This window comes from Argiope bruennichi, chromosome 8, assembly GCF_947563725.1.
Source record: "Argiope bruennichi chromosome 8, qqArgBrue1.1, whole genome shotgun sequence".
NCBI classification, from domain to species: domain Eukaryota; kingdom Metazoa; phylum Arthropoda; class Arachnida; order Araneae; family Araneidae; genus Argiope; species Argiope bruennichi.
The window spans coordinates 42,790,590-42,814,797 of record NC_079158.1 but is presented as its reverse complement, the minus strand read 5'-3'; the positions used below and the strand labels follow the sequence as shown (position 1 = coordinate 42,814,797).

Sequence of the window (24,208 nt, the reverse complement as noted above, 5' to 3'; positions counted from 1 at the left end):
CAATCGCGATACATCACAGAATTTCAATTTCCGATGACTCAATATATTACATAGTACTAATCCCCCCCCCCCTTCCTATCGGACAAATTCAGTTGTCTGGGAACAATGTCTATAAATAACTTCCAGCTAAAAGAAATATTTTATCCAGCGCGTTCTGGTTAAGCAGAAAAAAGAACAGAGAAACATGACAATGATTGTTCTTCCGATTTTTATCAATCATTTCGAGAGATTGCGCGTCTTTAGTCATCTCCGAGGGAGGAGATATCTTCATGACGCTGTTGATCAAATCGGGTCGCTGCTACTTCCAGTAGGCTGTGGAAAGTGTCTGTACTGTGTGTATCACCTGGCTTGCAAGTCAAACCGTAGGTGTGCGCGTAGTGACGCTCTTCTTTTTCGTAACGCTGGACCTTCAGAATAGCGTTGAGGAATGGTTGAGTTTGGGAGTGAGTACTTGCTGGTTGCTTTCGTTTGCATGGGAATGTGGACATGGTCGTTTAGTTAAAGATTGCATTTTTAATGAGTGCTTTCGCGAGCGTGTTTTACTCTGAGTGTTGTTTGTGAAGTTGCAAATTGGAAGAACTAAATCGGATGGTTTCGTCTGTGGTAAGTTATGGTTATTTATTTATATAGAATTTTATGGATTCGTGGTAGAAAGAAAAGTTGCGTAATTATGAAATTATTTAGGGCTAATCTTAATCTTTTTACGATTTAAGCACTGATGCCAAAAAAAAGTATTTAATTTATAAGCAAAAAAGGAGTAAAATCCTTTACAAAGTCGTAACGTAAAAATTCACTAAAATAATTCTTATTGTGATAAAAATTTGAAAAAGTTTTTGTTGTCCGGTATATTTTTTTACAGTAATTTTACTTATAAATTTATTTCTCTAAACAGTAAAAAAATAAATGCTCCAAATAATCAGATTAAATATAAATCTTATAATACGTGACTTCAAAAATAAGTGTTTTTTGTCATGATTTTATTAAATTAAATATATCTTAACTTTATTGCTTTTCATTTTTTTTAAACATTCGGATGTAACTATAAAATAAAATTTTTGTTGTTAATTTTTTTTCAATTATTTTTTTAATTCTCTCTCAATTAATTTTTTTTTTAATTTTTTTTTTTTAAAACTTATTTAAGTGTTGATGAGCATTACGCATCTTTAGTGATGAGCGTTACGCACCTTTACGCATCTTTATGTTTAGTTATTTTGTGTGATTCTTTTGAAAATTATGTTTTATTTTCGTCCTATTTTATTTCTCTTTCTAGGAATAAAATTGTTTATGTTTAATTTGCTTTTTTTTTAATTATGAAACACAAGGTAAAAATTTCCCTTTCCGAAACTCGCTTGTTTAATTTCCTGTGTTTGTGAACGTTCATTTCCGAGTTGTTTGAAATATGTTTAAAAGAAACGCAATTTAATTATTCATTATTTTTAGCATTTTATTTTGAAATCTTGGCGAGAGTTCGCAATTATATAAAAGCATGTGTATTCTATTTTTTGACAAAATGCGAATTAGTCAATAATTTGATGCTTAAAATAAATGTAATGACTTTACATCATGAATAATTCTCGCGAATTATCCTTTGTCTATTTCATAAATTACTTTATTTGGCTGTTAATTATCTATTTACTTTTGAAAATAAAATGTAAATCATTATAAATCGTGTTTACAGATTTTGAAAATGAATGACAACGATATTTCATTATTAGTTTAATTATGATCTACTAGCCAATAGAGAAATTGAATTTTTTTTATCTGCCATTTTCTGGCAATAAAAACTAAACAAATGAAAACTCAACCACATCATCAATATTATTTTTTTTTTCCTATTTTCAAATTATTTTCAATGTTATTGTACTTCTAGGGTTATTATTTGATGTATTTATTTTTTTCGTTTGACTAAACAGGATTCAGTTGTCAAAATCATTTCGAAAAAAAATCTCATCACATAAACATTACAATAATTTTTTCAGAAGTATTATACAGATTTTTGACTTTATTCATCCAGTATCGTTCCAATGAGTCATTATTACAGCATGAATCTAAAACTGTGATTCATGCTATAAAAGGCGGCAATCAACTTGTTTCTGCCGCCTTCTTCATATCTTACTGTTACTCTTTTCGCCGGCAAACTGATTCCGGTTTTTGAATAAACCAGTTTGAGATGAATATATAAATAGTTTATCAAAAAAAGTCTTTAAAACTTGCTTTGAATATTAATTTTCTTGTTTTTAGAGATATTGATATCCATCATTTTCATTATAAAAAGAAAGTGGTGATAATTTTTGAGAAACTGAATTAGCTTCGCTATTTTAATATATTTAAAGTTGGTAATTAATTCAGAAATACTTCTTTTGTGTCTTAGTAAAAATTTTAATTTGTTTAAAGTAAGACGGTTTTTCTGCTAAATACTAATAAAATTAGTTAACTATTTTTAGTTTACTTTTTATTCTAGAAATTTTAACAATATTTAAGTTTTTTTTTTTTGATAATTATTTTGAAAATTTTTTATTGTGAAATTCAAATTTCCCGCATTTAACTCTTAATTTCGTGTTGCCACTTGATACACCATACTATAGAACTTTCTTATAAAACAAACCCATAATATATAAATTTCAATAAGTTTTAAAACTTTTCCCCGTACTTATTGAAGATTTAAAATAAAATTTTTATTTTGGAACATAAAATAACCTTTCATTGGACTGGATTACTTTTAATTTTAAAAACAAATGAACAAAAGAAAAATCCATTTAGAATTTTATTGATGATTTTTACATGCAAAAGATAATTAACAACTCTAAATTACAAGTTGCCAAGTGCAAAAGATAAAATTAATTACAAATGATAAATTCCATTTTAACTCATTGTTTTTTTCGTTTGAAAGGGTAGGATTTTAAATTTTTATTTTATAACAAATAAAGGGATTTCTTTTCTTTTTTTTTTATTTCAATTTATCAGGAGATGCATGAATTTCCACTTACCTTAACCTTGCCTTGAGATAAGAGTGCTATTCCTTTCTTTGTTAAAAAATGACTTTTTGCGTTCCAATCTTATCATGAGATAAAGTTAAAAACCAAGTTATAGGGAAACATTTGTTTTTTCTTAGTTAAATGTCGCAAAATTATTGTTATTTCTCCATTACAGAATGCTGTTACTTACTTTTTCGTTTCATTTCCTTTGAGCAATTGTGAAACAATGCAGGCAAAGAAAAGACTCAATTGTCTCAACAATTCCTTATGTCTCCCAATTGAAAAACCAGACTTCAGTAACGTCAATACATTGAGGATGTTGGATGACTTGGTTTTTTTCCTTTGAAATATTAAATCAGTAATATTTGCTTTTGAGGCTAGTTTGTTATTATGGTCTCCTTTCGAATTTTTGTTGCAAAAGCAAGGTCGGCGGAAGGGCGATTGATTCTGTTGTAGCCATTTCTGCAATTAACTCTTTGGTTTGTGTTATCATTTTATTCCAATGAAATTTATTTCACTATGTTTTTGTTTAGAATTTAATTTGTTTCGATTAAATTCTATAAAAAACATTTTATTAGCAATTAAACTTTTTTTTACTTTTGCTACAAGTATATTTCATGAAAAAATAATTTATTTCATTTTGTTTCTTCATTTATCCTCCTATAATTGATAATTTCCTATCATTTTTCATTTTTCAAACATTATGTTCTCTCATGTTTTCTATAAAAATTAAGATGAACTTCAAGCCATTGACAAACTCGTATTGTTTGGTGTATACACTAGTATAGTTGTTTAAATACCTAATAATTTTATACAATACAACTCTTGTAATATACCAGAATTAATGGAATTGTCTTTGACGAATATCTTAGGAAAACATCCCTCAAAAGCGCATTTTCTTCGTTGATTGTTACAGTTTATTATTGACTTGCTTTTTAACGCGATTAATCCGCTTTCTGCTTTGTCAGTCTGTTCGGTGCAAATTTTGCAATTGATTTTAAACTAACTTCCCGATGCACTTGAGACTTGAAACTGTAAATATAATTCAAAACATTAATGAAATATTAACTTCTTGTCTGCTTCTTTGTTTGTCTGTTCGGTACATATTTTGCAATCGATAAAAACTTTCCTTTCCGACAGATGGCGTCCTACCAAGTCATACACTTGTGGATGTTGTCTATAATCTTTAAATTCAATAACGGCGTAACAAAAAAAAAACATCTTTATTTTTTCCGAAACATTAAGAAGGAGAAAAAACGATATAGTTGCAGTTAATAAAATACAGTAGAATAAAATCTCGTGCACGTATAATAAATCGCCTGCAGGATCGCTCAACTTAAATTGTGACGACATTTTGATGAAAGCAGACCTACCACACACTCATCGAAAAGTCCTAAACATTTGTAATTGTGAATTTTTAAAATTCGCAATCACAGATGTTCTGGATAGTTAAAAAATACATGCGGGTCAAGGAGAAATTCTTTTATGTTTTTATATCCATTTTAAAAACACGGTATATAAAAAAAATATTTAAATAATTTTTATTTTTAATAAATTTATTTAGCATACATACGATTGTGTTATATGCACTGAGCACATCAGATTCACATCTATTTCGCCACAATACATTCCTTTTATTTTTACAAAGTTTTTTTGTGAAATCCTAGACAGTTATTTTAAGACGGAAAAAAAAAAAAAAAATTAAGCTTTTTATCGACACAATCTAAGTATGCCTGTAATGAGAACAGAAGATTTATGCTATTACGTGAGTAAATGGTACAAAAAAAAAATACATTTATGTTATTACGTGAGTAAATGGTACCAAAAATACAAGTCTTCTCTCCATTTTGTTTATCTTCAATCATTTCCTCAAAAAATAGATCAATACGGTAATCTACACAAAAACTTTTTAAAAAAATACTGATATCAGCATTTTTTGTTTATCTTGTCTGTTTTATCAGATGTCTTCGTAATCCCAATATTTACACATTCACCATTTTCAAACGACATGAGAAACAAAAAGACTTACTTCCCTTTGTCCATTACGGCGTAATGTGAGTTTAAGAATGCTTCAAAACACTATCCATTTCCGTTTCTTTAAAAAACTAACACTACCTGACTTCCTTCTTTTCATTTATTCCGAACCGTTCTATAGGTATGAATAGAGACGAGAATCCCCCCTTTCATTCCCCAACGGAATGTCAGGGAAGATAATGGATCGTAAATATGAAGGAAGAACAAACGACTCAGGACAGTTATGTTCACTTTCGTTTTCGCTTCCTGCAGCCGTGATGGAGCTGGAGGGTTCGACCATTTTCTTCTTCAATTCAAAATCTTACCCTTTACTTTTTTTTTTAATGCATTTGCTACATTTCTTTTTTATTATTATTTTTTCCCCGTTTTTCTTCTTTTGGCATTTTACGGTTACGCGAAAGTGCTAAATAGCCAAGATACATATTTCGTCAATTAAAAACACTTCCGCTTTTTTTAGTTGCAGACGATATTTATCTTCCTCTTTAGTTTTAGAATAATAACATTTTGTAAATCCTTTTTTTCAATTGCTGACGATATTTAGCTTCTTCAGTTTTAGAATAATAACGTTTTGAAAATCCACTTTTCAGCTGCAGGCGATATTTAGCTTCTCCTCCAGTTTTAGAATAATAATTTTTTGAGAATTGAATCAAATAAAACTGAAAGTATACTTTTCGTTTATAAATTAAAATAAAATTCTATTTAATTTTAATCCGTGTAAATGTAGTAAAAATATTCTTTTTTAAAAAAATCATTGTTCCAACATTTTTGTAATAAGTGTTTATTGCAGTAAATGATTCGTTTTTATTCTATCTGTAGAATCTAATCTAAAGAATATTTCGTATTTTTCAAGAAATTTATTAACGTACTATGGAATTTAAAATTATTTAATAGATGATATATTTACGCTGACATCTGAATTAAGTTGTAAATGTTTTAAACATTTAATGTGTTAAAAATTTATTTTATTGTAATTTTTGTTTTAGTGAAAAGTTGAAATCTGAAATTGAGTTGTATAATCTTTGTACAGTTTAAAATTGAGTATAATTTTGCAGTGTAAATTGTGTTCTACCAATAAAATTTTGTGAATTAATTGCTCGAATTGCACAAATTAAAAAAATATATCAAATTAATTCTTATAAACTAGCTTATTTGTTTATTTCATAAAACTTTATGCAAAACAATACATAGATATAAAATTAATAGATCAAATATGAGATGGCTCTTCTTATTAAATATCTATTTAATTAAATTTTAGCTCTTATCTATTTAATTAAAAATATTTACGATTAATTGCAGACACACAATAAAACAAACAAATGATAATACGAAACCAAAATGTTGTCTTACTTGATTAATAGACTTTTGACTTTTTCGGTTATACTGTTTATTATGAAACACAATGAGTTTTAAGAGATTTTAATTTCGTTTAAATGCGTTTTGAACTTAATGATTGGTCTTTTATAATTACATTTAAGTTTAAACAATTACTATTATTTAGAAAATAATTTGTTCCCAAAAGAATATAGAAAATAAATAATTCTCTTTGGTTGGATTAGAGTTTAAAGCAAAAATGCCTTATATATTGCCAAACATTTATTAAAATGTGAATTTTCATTTTGAATTATAATAAGATTCAATAGTAGAAATTAAATTTATGAAATCCTTTATTAATTTTTTTATCTCTTTGTCAATGAAAATTTTCAAAGCAACTTTGCTTTTATTTCTTAAAAAAATTGAGCAAAATATCTTAATAAAAACGCTTTTACTTGCAAACGAGTTCTTTCAACTCCGATATATTCATAACTTCCTTATCTTAAAAAAAAATGATAAATTTAAAAAGTATATGAATTTATTTTGAAATAAAATGTTTAGTCTACTATCTATACACACAAACCAAATTTTCAGTCAACATAATCGTTTTTGAAAAATGTATTTTCTTTGAAATAGATATGAAATTGATTCAGCAGGAGAAAAAAAAACGAAGAATATTTTAAATTATTGTGGTACATTATCTCACTACCTTAGATCAACATATCTTTTATTTCCCAATGCCGAAAGTGAAGGGGGGGAGGATTCTATCCTATAAAATATCCATTGTTCTTTTTGCACATATTCCTAAACGTCAAAATTGCATAAAAAGCTGTAGAATTTTTCTGGTACCTAAACAATGGAGGATCATTTAGCGGGAATTGGGAAAAAGCGAGTAGGAAAGTGGTTTTTTTTTATTAGAATTTGTGTTGTACGTGAAGTCTATATTATGGGGTCTATCATCAACATAAAAATGTTTTTACCAGAATACCATGGAACTATTATTTTTATTTTTAGAAATGGTATTGAGTGCATTGGACTAAAATTATGAGTTTGTGGTTTTCGTTTTGAATATTGACATAGAGTAAAATGAATCAATAAACTGGATGCATGAACTATATTTATTATTTTTTTTTAAAAAAATGACGCTTATAAAATCAATACTAAATTCTAGTAATTTTCGTTGTTATTGTTTGGTTAGTAAAACTGCCAGAAAAATTTATTATTTTAAACGTATCTGTATTAAAAAAAAAAAAAAAAAAACCGAAAAAAGACTCATTTGTTTATTTTGATCTTAAAGTAAAGGCTTAGAACACCCTTAAATAAATCAATAAGCTTTTTTTCTTTTTTATAATTTTATATATTTGTGTTATTTATGATCGGAGGGGGAATACCTATATTTTTAAAGATTTGTATGGAAACTCATTGTGTTTACTTTGTTGAAATAATAATATTAGAAACGTGAAATATTCTTTTCACATGCGAATGCTCTTTTTATAAAAAACTTATGAAGTTTATTTATTCAGTCTGTCTTTCGATATTAAAATTGAATTTATGATTTATAGTTATAAATTTTGTTTTAAGAGTATAGCATTTCCAGGAAACTGAAGCCTCTTATTTATTTCGCATTTATCTGATAAATATGAAGATTTACAAAGCGTTCACGTGGTTTGTTTGAATTTTATATTATTTCTGATGCTTTTTTTAAGACAATGTTGAGATTAAAAAGATTTAAAAGCCTGAAAATCTGGATTGTGTTATCAAAGTTCCTGACCTACAAAAATATTAATCTTGCTTCTCATAAAAAAGCAAGACTTTTTTGAATATTTTTTGTTGATTATTGTAATCGATATATTCAAATTAATTAATTAATGTCTTGATTTAAATAATAATTTGCATATTTGGAGTCTGTGTAGCTTGTGACTGGAAATGTTGGAATATCTTGTTATTTCAGTGAAGAAAACTGTAGAGGGCGCTTTCATTCATTTGGGATCGGTATAATTCAGACATTCCCATTTATATAAATCACTTACAAATTTATAAAAACAGTAAAATCTAAACAATTTTTTATTTCTGTTGAAAAGTTTCGAAAAAATCGCGTTGCTTTGATTCATTAATTCATTTCTACTATTATTTTTTTCATTTTTGTCTTTTCTCGTTTTATCTTTTTCTTGTAAGTGCGATTTAGATATTTGCGATTCGAATAATTATTCGAATCTCAAAATTCGAATAATTATTCGAATGTGATTCATTAAACTTCATTCAGAAATTCACTTAGGCATTCTGCATCCTGTATATAATGAAAATCACTCTTTATTTAATTCAGATTATTGATGTATTTCTGTATAAAATTTCATTATGGTGTGATTTTCTTTTTAAATTCAGCAAATTGTTTTGCAACATTTTTATTTTAACGTCCTTTTTGTTTCGCATGATACCCATTTGTAAAATTTCTGTAATATTGGATCTTTAAATATGGCTCCATACTAGTTTAAGTTTAAAAAACATATTTGTTATAAATGTTAAAGGTCGGTTTATTCTAAATATTTCCTCTGGGAAATTACTATATTTGTCTGTCTTTCAGCAGCAAACGAATTCTATGAAGAAAAAAATCTGATTGTTTAGATGCAACTCAATTATAAAAACATTTTTTGATATCTGTGTGGGAATTGAACTTCTCTCTACAAAGGGCACTTGGCATGAAGCGAAATAAATTATAGTCGGAAGGAGCAATATCTGGTTAATATGGCGGTAGGGGGGCAATACATTCCAATAAAGTGATTCTAAAGTTTCTTTCACTGCTCTAACAACTTGTGAATGAGCATTTTTTTGTATTGGAAAACAATATTGATGCATCTTTTGCATCAATATTGCATATTCTGGATGCTCTCTTTTCCAATACAATGTTCAAGTCAACCATTTGTTGCTTGTATCTTTTACCATTGATGGTTTCATCTAATTATAGTCCCAGATCTTTATCATGGATTTTTTTTGGTTGCATAACTTGCTCTTTGTCATGTATATTGAGGTCATTTTTAAATTACCGAAACCATTTTATGTAAATGTAATGTAACTGTAACTCATCATTTGATAAAAACCTCGATATGTTTTTTAAGGTATTAAAAAAACTTTTTGAATACTAACTACAGATCATCTACTAATTTTTAAAGTTGTTGTCAAACTTTTTCAAATACAACTTTTCTAATTTATTTGCAGGTAAGCGATGCTATCAGCGCCTTCAATTAAAAATGGGTGGAGTCATATTTATCCACCCAATATTAATTCAGAAAATTTATATTTTGTTGTTTTAAAATTGATATATTCAGAAAATTGATACTTTGAGCCTTATCTGGTATTTTTTAAATTTTAGTTAGTACTTTATAATATAAAATTTCAACCTGTTCGCATGATATGCCTGGCAAATTATATTTCCCACGTCATTTGCGTGACATTCTTCAGCGAACGCTTGTTGCGTTGATAGCGTGTTTGGAGCTTTATAATTGAATTCAGCATAATCAGTTGCCCGAAGAAATTAAGCAAAAACACTTTCTCTTCCTTAGACGTTAGGGAGTAGTTAAGATTGAAGACACAAAACAATATGAGAGATATGCAGCAACAATGGCAAGATGTTCAATTGTTCAAGAAATGTAATCGGGTTTTTTTTTCCCACCGGTTCAATTTGCACTTGCTAAACTCGTTTGTAATCTGCGAAATCACTGATGTCCTGCCAAGTTTAAGAAAAGAAAAAAGGATTAAAAATTATTAGTTTTAGCTTATTTTGTAAAACGAATAACTGTATTTTTTATTCAATTAAAAAAAAAATTATTATTATGTATGTTCTTATTTATGTTGAGAAATTAATTTCTTTTTTCATACAATGTAAATATTTCCCTTGATGTTCGTTCATTATTCTCTGTGATTGATTTTTGTGACTTCTTCAGCAAATGATTCTTAGTGCGAAAATTCTGGTAAAGAACATTTAATAAATTTTACAGCTTATATTCGTTAATCGAAATCTGGCAAAAACTGACACATAAGAACATTTTTTAAGATTTTAATTTTTTTTAATTTATCGTCTTTAATTGATAATGCAAATTCAATAAAATGCTTGTTCGGAGAAATTTACCCTATTCTTGTGCTAGATTCAATTTTTCTTTGAAAAAAACTACGCAGTATATTCGATTGTCTTTTCGATTAGATCCAAATCCAAATGTATGGAAAATAATTTTAAAATAAATGTGTACTGGCTTAAATATCAATGATACTATTTATTTATGTGAAATTCATCGTTTCTTTAGTTTGTTTTAGTTATTTATTATTCTATTGCGATTTTTTTTTTTCTTTTTCAATTAGATTAGGATATTTTTAAACTCTAAGATGAAATTTCAAAAAAAAATCACTTTCATTTGTTTATTTCATTTTTTAAAAAGCAAAACTTTATATCAGCTTCCTTTAATTCACATTTAATTGTGTTTTTCAATAAAATATACTTTTTGATGTCTTAATAATGAAAATAATTTTCGATGATTATTTTTTTATAAAAGCTGTCGCTAAATCAAATAAGCCTATAAAAATTATTTATTTATGATTGAAGAAAAAATACTGTTTCATTTTTTTACCAAACGACATTTTTTTTACGTTATTTAAATTTACTTTTTATTTATAGAAAGTCTGTTGTTTTTTAAATTGCGAATGGAAAATACTTTTCTGAGAATTTAATTACTGACATCAACTGTACTTTTTATTGTCTAGTATATTCCAATTTCAGTTATTTCATCACTTAATCGTGGAATTTCCATAAGTAATCGTCACTTTTCCGCGCACCTGGCAACACGCCAAAAGCTGCTACCGTAGAGAATGAGATCGCGAAGCGACTTAAGCCACCTTTAATGCACCTGTATCAATACTAATATTTATGCATAACCTGACATTCAGTGTCCTTCGAAAAAACACGTGGTTGCTGACATTTTCTCTCCAGTAGGCTGTTCTGGTGGGTTGCATGCATCTAATCTCAAGGCCATGGTTACAGTGTGGAGAAATATTTTCGTAATTTTTCCAGCCGCTGCTGGACACTCGTTCTGAAGTGTTTTAAAAAGCCCACACGGATGTGACGTTTTTGTTTGTAAATCATAGAAAAGGGTTAAGTCAATGTCTGCGAGTGAAATGTCTGGAATAGAATATTTACTCGAGAACTGTGCAGGTGATTGAGAACTACGCATACACTAATGTAAATTGCATAAATGTTACGTGTTTGATAAAATTTATTACTTTTTTTCTCGTAAAAGATTATAAAACGTCTATGTAACGTCTCTTTACTATCAGAAATGAATCATCTTTTTTACGGTCTGTTATGATTTACTATTATTAATTTTGTTAGGGAAAATCGCGAATTAAGAATTAGGAATGTATTATTGTGAAGATAGTTGTGCTTTTTTACATTGTCCTTAATATAAATTATTTAGAATGTTATTGACTAAAAGTTTTAAATTTTGGAAAAATTCACTAAATCAGAATTGAAAATTTTTAAGCTTTGTGTTATTAATTGTAAGAATTCTTTTTATGCATTGCCAGCATTCGCAACTATTACAATGATTTTTTTTAAATAGATATCTTAAGTACTAAAGGGAAAATGGCGAGTAATTTCAGTTATTATAATATAAAATGTTCGAAACTCATCAAAATAAATAAACGAATATTCGACCGATTTCAATTTTTTGAAATATATTTCTTGTAATGTTATTTACTGTAACACAATTTTTTTTTAAATTTTATAATTAATATTTTTTTTCGATATTTAAATCAATCATATCTTTGAATTCTGAGCTAAATTAATTAGTCAGTTCTATAATTTGAATTTTCTTTTTCAGAGGAAAGGTTTGATGCGATCTAAATCTTCAGCAGCTTCTAAAATACAAAGGGCCTTACCTGGCAAATCAAAGACTTGTAACGGAGACATGTAAGTTTTATTTAATTTTTATTTCTTTTATACCTTTCGAAAAAAAAAGATTGCTTTCATTTCTTACTTAAAAGATTATTCACAAAGTAAAATTCTTCGCAATTACTTTTTAATTAATGTAAATTTCTTTAAAACTGGTTTATTTTGTGAATTCGTATTTTTTTAGAAACATTGTCAATTAAATATGAGAAAGATGATTGTTAATAAATTCATTTAATTGCGTTTTTTAACAAAAATAAAATTAATTAATTTCGTAAATCATTGACTATTTATCGACTAAAAAAGAATGAGAAAGAAAAGAAAGAATATTATATTAAATATATATATAGATATTGATATATAAATAAATATATTAAAAAGTAATTTATTTATATATATATTTTAAATGGTTGAAATAACTTTTAAGACATATATTGAGTAATGAGGTATTGAATTCTAAAATGCCATTGATTATCAGTGATTTTTGAATAATCTGCATCGTTCGAATTCTTCTCCAATTCAATCTAATTGCTAATCATTTTGGGGCGAAAACTGCTTTTCAGTATTTTAAGTAACTTTTCGCAGAATGAGGACAATGTCTTCACAGATTTGGGTTGTTTTAGTAGTTCAAAATTTAAAAAAGCTCTTAGTGAAAGTTGTAGTAATTATTTAGAATGTGGAAAAAAATCGTTTGCTTTTGAAAGGGGAAAAATAGCTATTTTAAAACTTTCCATTTAATGTAATTCTATTATTCAGTTTATATAAATTGTGCTACCTTTCCTTATTTTTTTTGTAAGAAATGAAAGCTTCCTTTCCCTTGTCTTGCATTCTTTTTTTTTTCTTTTTTTTTTTGCATAAGATTGTTCAATCATTTATTCTGAACGAAACGCACTACATACTTTGAACTATTTCAAAGAAAAGAGAAAGAACAAAAACTGGAGCTCAAAATTTTCAATAGAATTCTAAAATTTAGTTCTATCTTTTAAGGTGGTTTTAATACACAATAAATGAAACAGTAAGTGAAATAACGAGCAAATTGCCAACTTCTGTGGGGGTGAGGCACAATAATAAAGAATGCTTTAGAAGGAAAAGCAGCCAAACGTATCTGACATGTACGCGTAAAAATTGTGTTTTGTAGTTCGGCTGCACGACAAAAGGAATTACGAATGAAAAGAAAAAGGGAGAATTGGTATCCTGTTGGTCACAGTTTCATGCTTTGTACAGTGATAATTCATTTCAAAGCGAAAAACACTGAATGTGGAAGATTTTTTTTCCGATAAAAATTCTTCAACGCCACCTCAAATACCAGGACAGATGGCAGTCAGAAATCTGAAATTACGATGAATTATATGATGTACACGAAATTGGAGTGAATAAACGAAAATATTCATGAAAGCTTCATAAGGAAGAAAAAGTTTTGAAAAGGATGTGATGACTTATGTCTACGAAACGGATATTATTATTTTTTTCCTACAATTTCTGTCTATTTGACTTTGATTGATTGATAGAAAATCTGTGCTAGTCTTAAATATATTAAAGTTCTGAATTTAATTAAATTCTTTGTTTCTGGAACTTATTCTTGAAATGAAGATAAATTGTAAATTTCCAAATTATTAAGCTAATTAATTTGAAGGAAAAACATTTTTACAAAGACGAATAAAAAATTTACTTTAAATATAACATGCTCTATTTATTTATTTATTTTTGTAGCACGACATCAGAATTATTCGAATATTCGAATGTAAAAATTTAATTTTACGCTTTAATAATGACACAAGTTTAAAAAAATGATTACCTACTATTTAATTCTGCTTCTACAATTCGGGTTTTCACTGTCTAGAACGTTCCAGCTCCCTTATAGATTTTTCTCGCGTTTCTAAAACTTTTTCTTTGAATATCATTTTTGAAATGCATAAGTTATGCAACGACCTAAGAATGAGATATAGATTACTTTAAAATGTACCTTGAAACATCAATTTTCAGAGCTTTAGCCCTTGTGACATATCACTGTTCAAATCCTTCACTTCATTGTTAACATTTAGGGTTAAGTTTTAATAATGATAAAAATAAAATTCAAAAAAAAAACACCCTAGATTACCTACTATTTAGTTCTATTCTGCAAAAGTGAATGATTACGATTAAAATAGATGTAATCGTAATCATTCGTTTGTTACCTACTGCTTTAAAGACTGTTCTCGTGTTTCAAAGTCTTTTTCTTTGAATATGATTTCTGAAATGCATGAGTTAGGCATCGGCCTAGGAATATGAGATATAGATTACTTTAAAATGTACCTTGAAGTATCAATTTTTAGAGCTACAGTAGTCCCTTGTAAGATATCAGACAGTTCGAATCCTTCACCTCATTGTACTTACCATGAACTTTGTATTTTTCTTCGAAACAAATTCCATTTGAACCATGTTCCCAGTTTTTATCTAACCAACTGAAAAATGTCATTCAAAACTTTGAAGAAAAGACTGGCAACACTAGTTGAAGCGAACCATTAAAGAGACAAAACAGGGAGGTGACTAACCTTCGCTCAAATTATTCTTTCTGCTTCTAAATCTGGAGAGAAAAGCCACGTTTGGAACGAGATCCTTTTCTCACATTTCACAAGAACTTGAATTTGGTATTGACCCTAATTACAGACGTCGAGGACTCATCATGGCGTTTCGATATCTACCAACTCCTTATACGAGGCCCAAGATTCGAGAAAAACGTGAACCCAGAATGTAATTGAGGCATTTCGAATGCGACTGGAATGTTTTTTCGTAATGGACTTCGAATTTCCTTCGTGGTGTGAAACAGGTGTCACCAATTCGCGAGCTGAAATTCTCTCTATCTAGGGAGGAGAACGCGTTTGTTGCAGGGTGTGAAACATACCTGAAGGCAGTGTTAACAACGAAAACTGCAAGTTCTTTCTGCGAATTTTCTTGTGGTAACGAATATTCTCTCTGACGTAGTGAAAAACTTATTCTTGAATATGTGTTTGGTAAAATGTTGAAGATACAAAACGCGTATGGCTTAAGAATGTCAGTAATACTTATTTAAGAGTCGTTAATGAATGAGTAACTGTCTGTGTTAATTGTAAGGATTGAATACGTTGGAAAATGTAGATTGTGAAGATGAACTCTGAAGTTCATTCGAAGAATCCTCCTCTAGTTGAATGTTCAAATGCAATATGACATAGGTATATTAACGACTTACATAAAAGGACTTTAAAACTAAAACATTATTGATAGACCCAAACTCAATTTTTTTCCCTTGCATTTTCAATTGATTAGGAGAAAGTTTAGTTGTAAAGTATAGTTACTTTTATATAAAGGCTTTTATGAAATGACCCAAAGAAATGCCATAATATTTCTGATGATGCAAACTGGACGGTTTACTGATATATTTGAGAACTCATTATTGTTGAATGCAAGTCTGTAGAATTTGAAAGGTTAAGTCATACAGACTTGCAGTAAACATCTAAAAAAATATTAAATATCTGAAACATAAGATACTTATTTTTCTGTGCCTACAGTGGCGTGGTGAGAAGAGATATGTCTCCACTGCCAATTTTAGGAACCGCTACGGATATAAAGCATCTTTGCATATCTTTCACTAAACTAAATATTAGAAGCTTGTGTCCATTCTCTACATCATTCAACTTTAGCTTGTGTCTTCTCTACATCATTCAACTTTATGTTCGAGATTGTTCCTTGTTGACATTTCTATAAAAGCCTTTAGGAAAGTCTGTGCTCACATGAACCATTGAAATGTTTCCTCTGCTGTGGCATAACGACTGAATGGGGTTGGATGAAAGGAATATAGTTGCTCTCTGATTGTCTTATCTTAAAGTCTTATTGACAAAGCATTATTACGGTCATGCCGTTTGTAAAGAGACATAGAATAAACAACATACCCTTAGACATAATCCCCCCGGGGGGGGCACCTCGAAATGAGGATGAGATGCTTCCGGCATGGTGGTTGGATCTCTCCACCCTGGAGGGTACACTAATAGGTGGGGGGGATCTGGCTCCTCCCATCGATGACGGGACGTACTTCCTTCGGGGAAGGTTGTACCGTGGCCGGTGACGGCCCTTAGGACTCAACCACAGTTCTCGCCAATGTTGCTGTTGCGGCGGTCCGGTCATTCAGTTTTTATGGTTTAAATCCGTGTGCCTTCGGGTGGGTCGGAGAGTTAGATGGTTGACTTACCCTTAGACATAGAATAAACCACATGCCCTTGGGCCCAGTTACATTAGCTTAACACAAAAGAGGTACGGCGAGAAAATATTTTAGTATATAGCATCGAGCATCATTTACCCTCGCTATGCCACTACCTCACTTATTTATTACGCTGGAAAGTGTAAAGCAATTGCAGTTAGATAATATACGCAGCAACTTTTATTACATGTGTATAATGCCACTTGAATCTATTTATTAGCATTACTATTACATTATTACATTATCTATTTATTAGCATTAGGAGACGAAGCATTATTACAGTCATACCATTTGTAAAGAGACATAGAACAAACAACATGCCCTTGGGCCCAGTTACATTAGCTTAACACAAAAAACGGCAAGACGAGAAAATATTATAATATATAATAGCATCGAGCATCACTTATCCTCGCTACGCCACTACCTCGCTTATTTATTACACTGGAAAGTGTAAAGCAATTGCAGTTAGATGGTATATGCAGTAACTTTTATCACATGTGTCTAATGCCACTTGAATCTATTTATTAATAACTTTTTTTATATTGGTGGATATATATGTAATATATCCTTTTTTCAAGTATTTTTCATAATATAATTATTTTAATTTTAAATTTCGTAGTTTTATCTTCAATCTCGATAAATTTCGCGGATCTCTTAAAAAAACATTTATCACTTCTTTTAAATATTTTTTTCTATGTATCGAAGATATAAAATTCAATTTTTATTGTAGTACTTCGATTTCACGTCCACGATTGAGTGGTCAGATTTGAAAACATTCGAAATACTTTTTAAAATCATTTATCCTCTTTTTAGATTTTAAGAAACATTCAAGAGTACAATTAAAAGCTTTTGATATTGTTAGATGATTGCTAACTTTTTCAATGTCAAACACGCCTATGAACCATTAATATTACATCTATATCTTATACTTTTGTAAATCGCTTTGGGATTTTTTTTTCCCCCTCCTTCTGTTAAACTCTTTTGCTATTGCTAAATAATCGCTGACTTATTCAATGTCAAATATATCTACAAACCATTAATATTACATCTATATCTTCTGACACTTTTGTGAATCGCTTAGTGCCCCCCCCCCTCTCAAAACCACATTTTGTTTTACTCACATTGGAAGGACAGAAGTGTGGCTAAATACATCGAAATGCTTAACCCCATAATAATTTCCAACCCCTCTGAAACTTCCTCCCCTCTTCCCTGTTCTCGCGAATGATTTATTCCATGCACGCCAAAACATGCTTTTAGCGAAGGGGAGAAAAAAACACGATGTTAAAAAAAAAAAAATACTGAAAGCGCACCCAAAAATGAAATTAAAAACATCAAAAATATCACCTGTTGACCTCCGCGTGTGGATGAAAAATATCACCCTCCGGCACGAGATGATGCTGTTTTGAAGACGGGAGGGGGATTTCTCTGAATTCTTTTAGTGGGGGTTTGAAAAAAAAAAAAAAAAATGGAATTCTTCTCCTGCAGCTGATAAGGGGTATTGTGAGGGGTGAGAAGGTGAAAGAAATAGAAATTAACTTCTCTGTGTACACTTGAGTGCAGAAAATAACGTTGCTGCAAAGCGTGCACTTTTGAGTCGGAAAACCGTTTTTTATTTTATTTTGCTTTCCCCCTCTTTTCTTTTTCTTTTGTAAAAGAGAACCGTTTGTTGTGTAATGTTCCGGGAAAAAGAGAGAGAGAGAGAGAGAGAGGTTTGCTTGTAACTTTTTGTTTGTTTTCCAGCTGAATTCTTTTTATTTCCGCATATAATTTCGTAACAGAAAAAAAGAATTCAGAAGAAAGAACAAAACACCGATTAAAAACGGCTTTCTTTGACATTATTTTCAAAATAATGTAGTAAGTTTGAAATATTATAGTTTCTTAATGAATAATTCAAATTCGACTTTTTCAATTTTGGTTCATTTTCTCAAAGGGTCATAAAGTAAATTACAAAAAATAAATTTAAAAAAAATAATCATTTGTTTCCCCTGACAAATAGAAATAATATTTTACTGTCTATTCTTTACCAATTTTAATAAAATATACCTTTTTAATAGTAGCTGTTTTATATATTACATCAATACATTTAATTACTAAAATTTTAAACATTGCTGTGTATAGTTTGGATCAAATAAAAGTATTTTATTTATATTTATTAAAGTGTTGAAACTGGAATTTTTCATTATCAGCAGAAAATTACTAATTTTTTTCAGTTCCTTTATTTTATTTAAGAAGAAAAAATTACATAATTAATGTATAATGCCTTTTAAGAAATAAATTTATTACGGAATTTGATGTATAGTTATAATTTAAACTTTATTTAAGTAGCAGCAAAATTCAGATTAATTATTTTGATAGAATATGTTTTTTATTTTTAATGAAAACGATAAAAAAATCGTCTGTGACTTAAAAAAGGTTTTTATAAGTATTTTTCTTCTTTTCAGTTGCATTTAAAATAGAATATTGGAAGAACGTTTATCTCGTTAATATTCTTAAAGTTATTAATCTATATTTATATTAATCTTTTTTTCATGTTATGTTTTGTTGACGTAATTATAAAAAAAAAAGCAATACTAAGCGCTTCAAAAAAAAAAAATCTTAAATATGCAAATAAATATATTTTTTATTATGAAATAAATATTTATTCTGCAAATAAATATATGTTCCCTTTTTTTTAAAAGCACTTCAAAATTTTTTAATGTTTGTTTGAAAATGTAAAGTTTATTAATATATGCTTATAAAACTGTATCATATCATGACTATAGAGAAAGTAGTAAAAAAAAAATACAGCCGTCATTATAAAAGTGAATTATAAAATATTGTAATAAATATATGTTTATAATGCGGTGAACTTCTTCATTAATGTGCCTGTATAAAATATTCAACAAATATATTCTTCTGAATCAAAAACATTCTAATTTATTTTATCTCTTCTGTATCTGTGTAAACTAGAGATATTCCTACAACTTGATGGATGACTGTATTTAAAAATTCATGAAAGGTTTGTAAATCTTACATGAATAATCACTTAAAAAATTCTTATAACTTTTTTCTCATCAACTTTGGAAAGGGTTCTTTGCAAAGAGCATTGTGCCATGTTTTCTGAACCAACTGATATGATATGCTCTGTTTTGAGTAGGTAATAGAAAATGTTAGTTTTATCAAGGTTAGTTGAATGTTGTTGAAGCACCTCGTAGGAGCCTCTTTAGTTTTATTTGATGGAAAACATGGGCGTTACCTAACTTATCTGAGATATTACCGGCGGTTTTTATTCAACATGTCATATATGTTCTTGCTGGATAAAGAAAATAATGAAACATCCTATCGCTGGCCCCTTCTCAGTGAAAGGTGTTTTATTTTTTTCTCATCTGGTTTTTGTAATAAGAATGATAAAACAAGGAGAAAAATTTTTTGACTTGACAGGTTTCGCTGTTTGGAATTTCTTAGCCTTGTCTTTATAAGGAAGTTGTCAGTTTTGATAACAATTCAGTTTTGGGTGCGAGCTATCCTTTAAGCGAATATATATTCCCATAAGTATAAAAATATAATGAATTTTAAGTAACAATTTTCTGATTAAACATATTCTCATAAGTATAAAAATATAATGAATTCGAAGTAACAATTTTCTGTTTAAACATATTCTTATAAGTATAAAAATATAATGAATTCGAAGTAACAATTTTCTGTTTAAACATATTCTCATAAGTATAAAAATAGAATGAATTTGAAGTAACAATTTTCTGATTAAACATACTCTCATAAGTATAAAAACATAATGAATTCGAAGTAACAATTTTCTGTTTAAACATATTCTCATAAGTATAAAAATATAATGAATTCGAAGTAACAATTTTCTGTTTAAACATATTCTCATAAGTATAAAAATAGAATGAATTTGAAGTAACAATTTTCTGATTAAACATACTCTCATAAGTATAAAAACATAATGAATTTGAAGTAACAATTTTCTGATTAAACTTTAAAATGCAATTTCAAATTTAACAGATTGGAAAATTTTTCAATTAAGATTTCCTGAGGATGTGTGTTTTTCGTGGAATGATGGAAAATTAAGGAAGTAAAAATATCACAATCAGTAGATAGATGATTTTAGTCTATAGGGAACATAAAAGATAAAATACGGGTTGTAAATTAAAAATCGAAAGAAAAAAAACTGTTCATAAGATAACCTGTAAAAAAAAAAGAGAATTTGTTTATTTTCTGCTTTAAACAGATACAAAAGTTTTTTCGTGAAATAGTTAACAATATTTGATAAGGTCATTCGCATAACATGCCGCATGTGAGAATATTTATTTCTGTACTAAATATTCACATCTGTTTATTTTACATTGAAGTTTTATTTACAATTTATTATACGAACTATTTTTATTTAGTAGAAAAAGAAGATTTAGTTTTTTTTACAAATGTGAGGTTTTCATCTGCAGATATATTCCATTCCATTAAAAATGTTGCAGACGATTTTTTTTCGAGTGGGAATGGTTATTGAAAGTACCTTAATAATCGATCTACGAGCGTATATAAACAACACCATTGACGTCAGCCGAGATCCAGTCGAGATTGCAAAAACAATATCCGTTTTGGGAAAGGTAGCTTTGTGATGGATCAGCTGTCTTCTGATCGTGATGGGAAAGTCAGCTCCACGTTTTCAATTTCCTTTTAATTTCCCTTATTTAAAAAAAAATTACTCTAATTTTAAAATTACGCGATGATGAGATTGGTTTAATTTATTATCTATCATCATGAATAGTAATTCTCAAGCTCTTTCTCTCTTACCGTATTTGGTGGTCGTGCTGCCATCTATTGGTAAACGGTGAAGATACAAAAGAGCGTGAATCACAGTTCCAGTGTAGCTTTATTTTGTAAAATAATTATTGATTTGCATCCGGTTATTTAATTTTAAAAACCGTAGGCTCCATTTACGTATGTACAGTTACATATTAAATTTAATTAAATAATTTTGTACTTCGTTTGCATATATATTTAAAATGTTATCAATTTAAAATTGTTTAAAATATTTTTTCGTTTAAAAGGGGAAAAAAGTTCTTTAAAAAGTAAATATATTATCTATTCTCAATAATGATATTTCTCAAAATTAATAAATTCTATTTGATTAATATTTTTTTAGACCTCTTTAATTGAAAAATCTCCAATGAACTGTATGGGACAATATTTCAATAAAATCCACTGTTTATTTCTATATTATTTATTGAATAAGCATTTCCCTTTCGCTAATTTACCGCAATCAATTCTTTTAAGTTAATATAAATGATTACTACATTACATGTTTAATGCAACAAAATATTACTTTTATGGTGACAAAAAAGTCGTAAAAAAAATTCGTTCTGCAGATTTTAGTTCACTATTCTAATATTAAAATAGAAATCTTTTCCTCCTTTTTAGATACTCACGATTCTCCAAATTTGTAAATGATATTCGTGGAATAAAATAAACCAGTCAGTCTAACAATTGCATAAAGAAGGGCATATCAGTGAAAATAGATATTACTTAATAAAACGTGATTTTGGTATCGACGGAAGGATTTTTTTTTTTAATCTGAATATGTTTTTTGGAAAATCGTGCACTGAGCAGGAAAGTACCGTGAAAATCGTTTGCTGTACTGGAAGAACTGTTTTCGGAAAGAACCATTATTCTTCGGGGATCACTCTTCCCCAAACACAGTTTGGGTAAATGATGGGGAGAGAGAAGAATATGTGAATGGATTATGTTGTGCGTGGCATTCCTCACGTAGTCCCACTGTGACATGTGCCGCGGAGCACGTGTTCGCGTAACCCCCATCAAATCGCAAGCGACAGCCGAAGTGCAATAATTTTATTTTTATTATGCAATAGAATGTGATTTTACATCACTGTGCTGTTGTGTTACGATTCTATCAGCGACTCTTTCTATTTGCTTCATACACTCTGAAATCATTGATGAATCGATAGTTCTCTCTTTAAAAAGCAATTTTAAATTATCTTTTGGCAAGCACATGTATTTAAATTTGCTAAACAGTAACAGAATTATGCTAATAAGCAGCACATTATTGTTTATTTTTAGGACAAATTTTTCCTTTGTTTTTTTTATTTGAAATCATTAAAATTTAAATTGCAACCATTTATATCCATATATAATATAATATGTCCATGCATATTTTCCTCCACATGTCCACATTACTATACTAATACATTCATGCAGGTCTTAAGAGAAGAATCTGACATTATAATCTTGAAATTTTGGTGCATTTTCGATACAAACAATATAAATTAACTTGAAGCATATTTTAAACATAGGAATATCTGCTGAAAACATACATTGGTTGTTGTAACCTAAAAAAAACCATTGGTTGTTGTAACTTTGTTGTAAAAATCTTAAAGTAAAATCAGAGATTTAGTGATCGGAAAGGAACAGCAAAAAAAGGTGTAAATGCAATTCATTGAAAGCGCCAAGGAGACTAAAATAATAATAATAATAATTACAATTACATAGCTAAAATATTATTATTTTGCCCACTTTTTAATTCAAATATAATGCTAGGGCGAATAAATAATAGCATGCTCCAGGCGCTATTTACCTTTGCTACATTACTGACTGGAATTCTGATTGAGTCTGATATCGAATATTGAAATAGCTAAGTAATTATAAAAGCTACACTTTATTAAGCTAGTCTAGAAAAAAAAACTTAGCAACCTTGAAATACGAACTATAAATCCTTTGAAAGCCCAGGACACTTATTTAAGTAACTACTACCCAAAAAATTCTACGTCCAATTTTGTCTATTTCTAGACGCAGAAAAATGTCCAGATTATTTGCTCCGTGGGATTTTTCTGAGAAGAATTCAATAAATTTTGTTTCTTATCTTCATGTATGTCCACTGTGAATTTGAACTTTACTAAAACATCCTATTAATGCTTGTAAAAAGCATTATTTATCTTACTTTAGAGAAAAATTCTACAGCCAATTTCGTCTACTTCTAGACGTAGAATGCCCAGATTATTTACTCCTATTGATTTTTTAAAAAAATATTTCAATAAATTCTTTTTTTTTATCTTTGTGTTTATTCACTGTGAATTTGAACTTTACTAAAACATCCTATTAATACTTGTAGAAAGCATTATATGTCGTATTTCAGAGAAAAATTCTACTACCAATGTCGTCTACTTTTAGACGCCAAAGAATGTTCAGATTATTTGTTCCTTGTGCTTTTTCTGAGAATTCAATAAATACTGGTTCTTATCTTTATGTATGTTCACTGTGAATTTGAACTTTACTAAAACATCCTATTAATGCTTGTAAAAAGCATTATTTATCTTAATTTAGAGAAAAATTCTACAGCCAATTTCGTCTACTTCTAGACGTAGAATGCCCAGATTATTTGCTCTTTGTGATTTTTTAAAGAAGATTTCAATAAATTCTTTTTCTTATCTTTATGTTTATTCACTGTGAATTTGTACTTTACTAAAACATCCTATTAATACTTGTAGAAAGCATTATATGTCGTATTTCAGAGAAAAATTCTACTACCAATGTCGTCTACTTCTAGACGCCGAAGAATGTCCAGATTATTTGTTCCTTGTGATTTTTCTGAGAATTCAATAAATTCTGTTTCTTATCTTTATGTATGTTCTCTGTGAATTTGAACTTTACTAAAACATCCTATTAATGCTTGTAAAAAGCATTATTTATCTTAATTTAGAGAAAAATTCTACAGCCAATTTCGTCTACTTCTAGACG

At 28.6% G+C, this 24,208-nt stretch overlaps 1 protein-coding gene across 5 annotated transcripts in view; it reads left to right on the top strand.

The window, feature by feature from the left end:
- Positions 1-24,208, top strand: part of LOC129981100 (uncharacterized) — a 577,941-nt gene that overhangs the window by 527,066 nt on the left and 26,667 nt on the right. For all 5 annotated transcript variants that reach the window (XM_056091770.1, XM_056091772.1, XM_056091773.1 and 2 more), the window contains one exon: positions 12,185-12,273. In XM_056091770.1, coding sequence (XP_055947745.1) covers positions 12,185-12,273 — 89 coding nt within the window. The remainder of the gene's footprint in view (positions 1-12,184; positions 12,274-24,208) is intronic.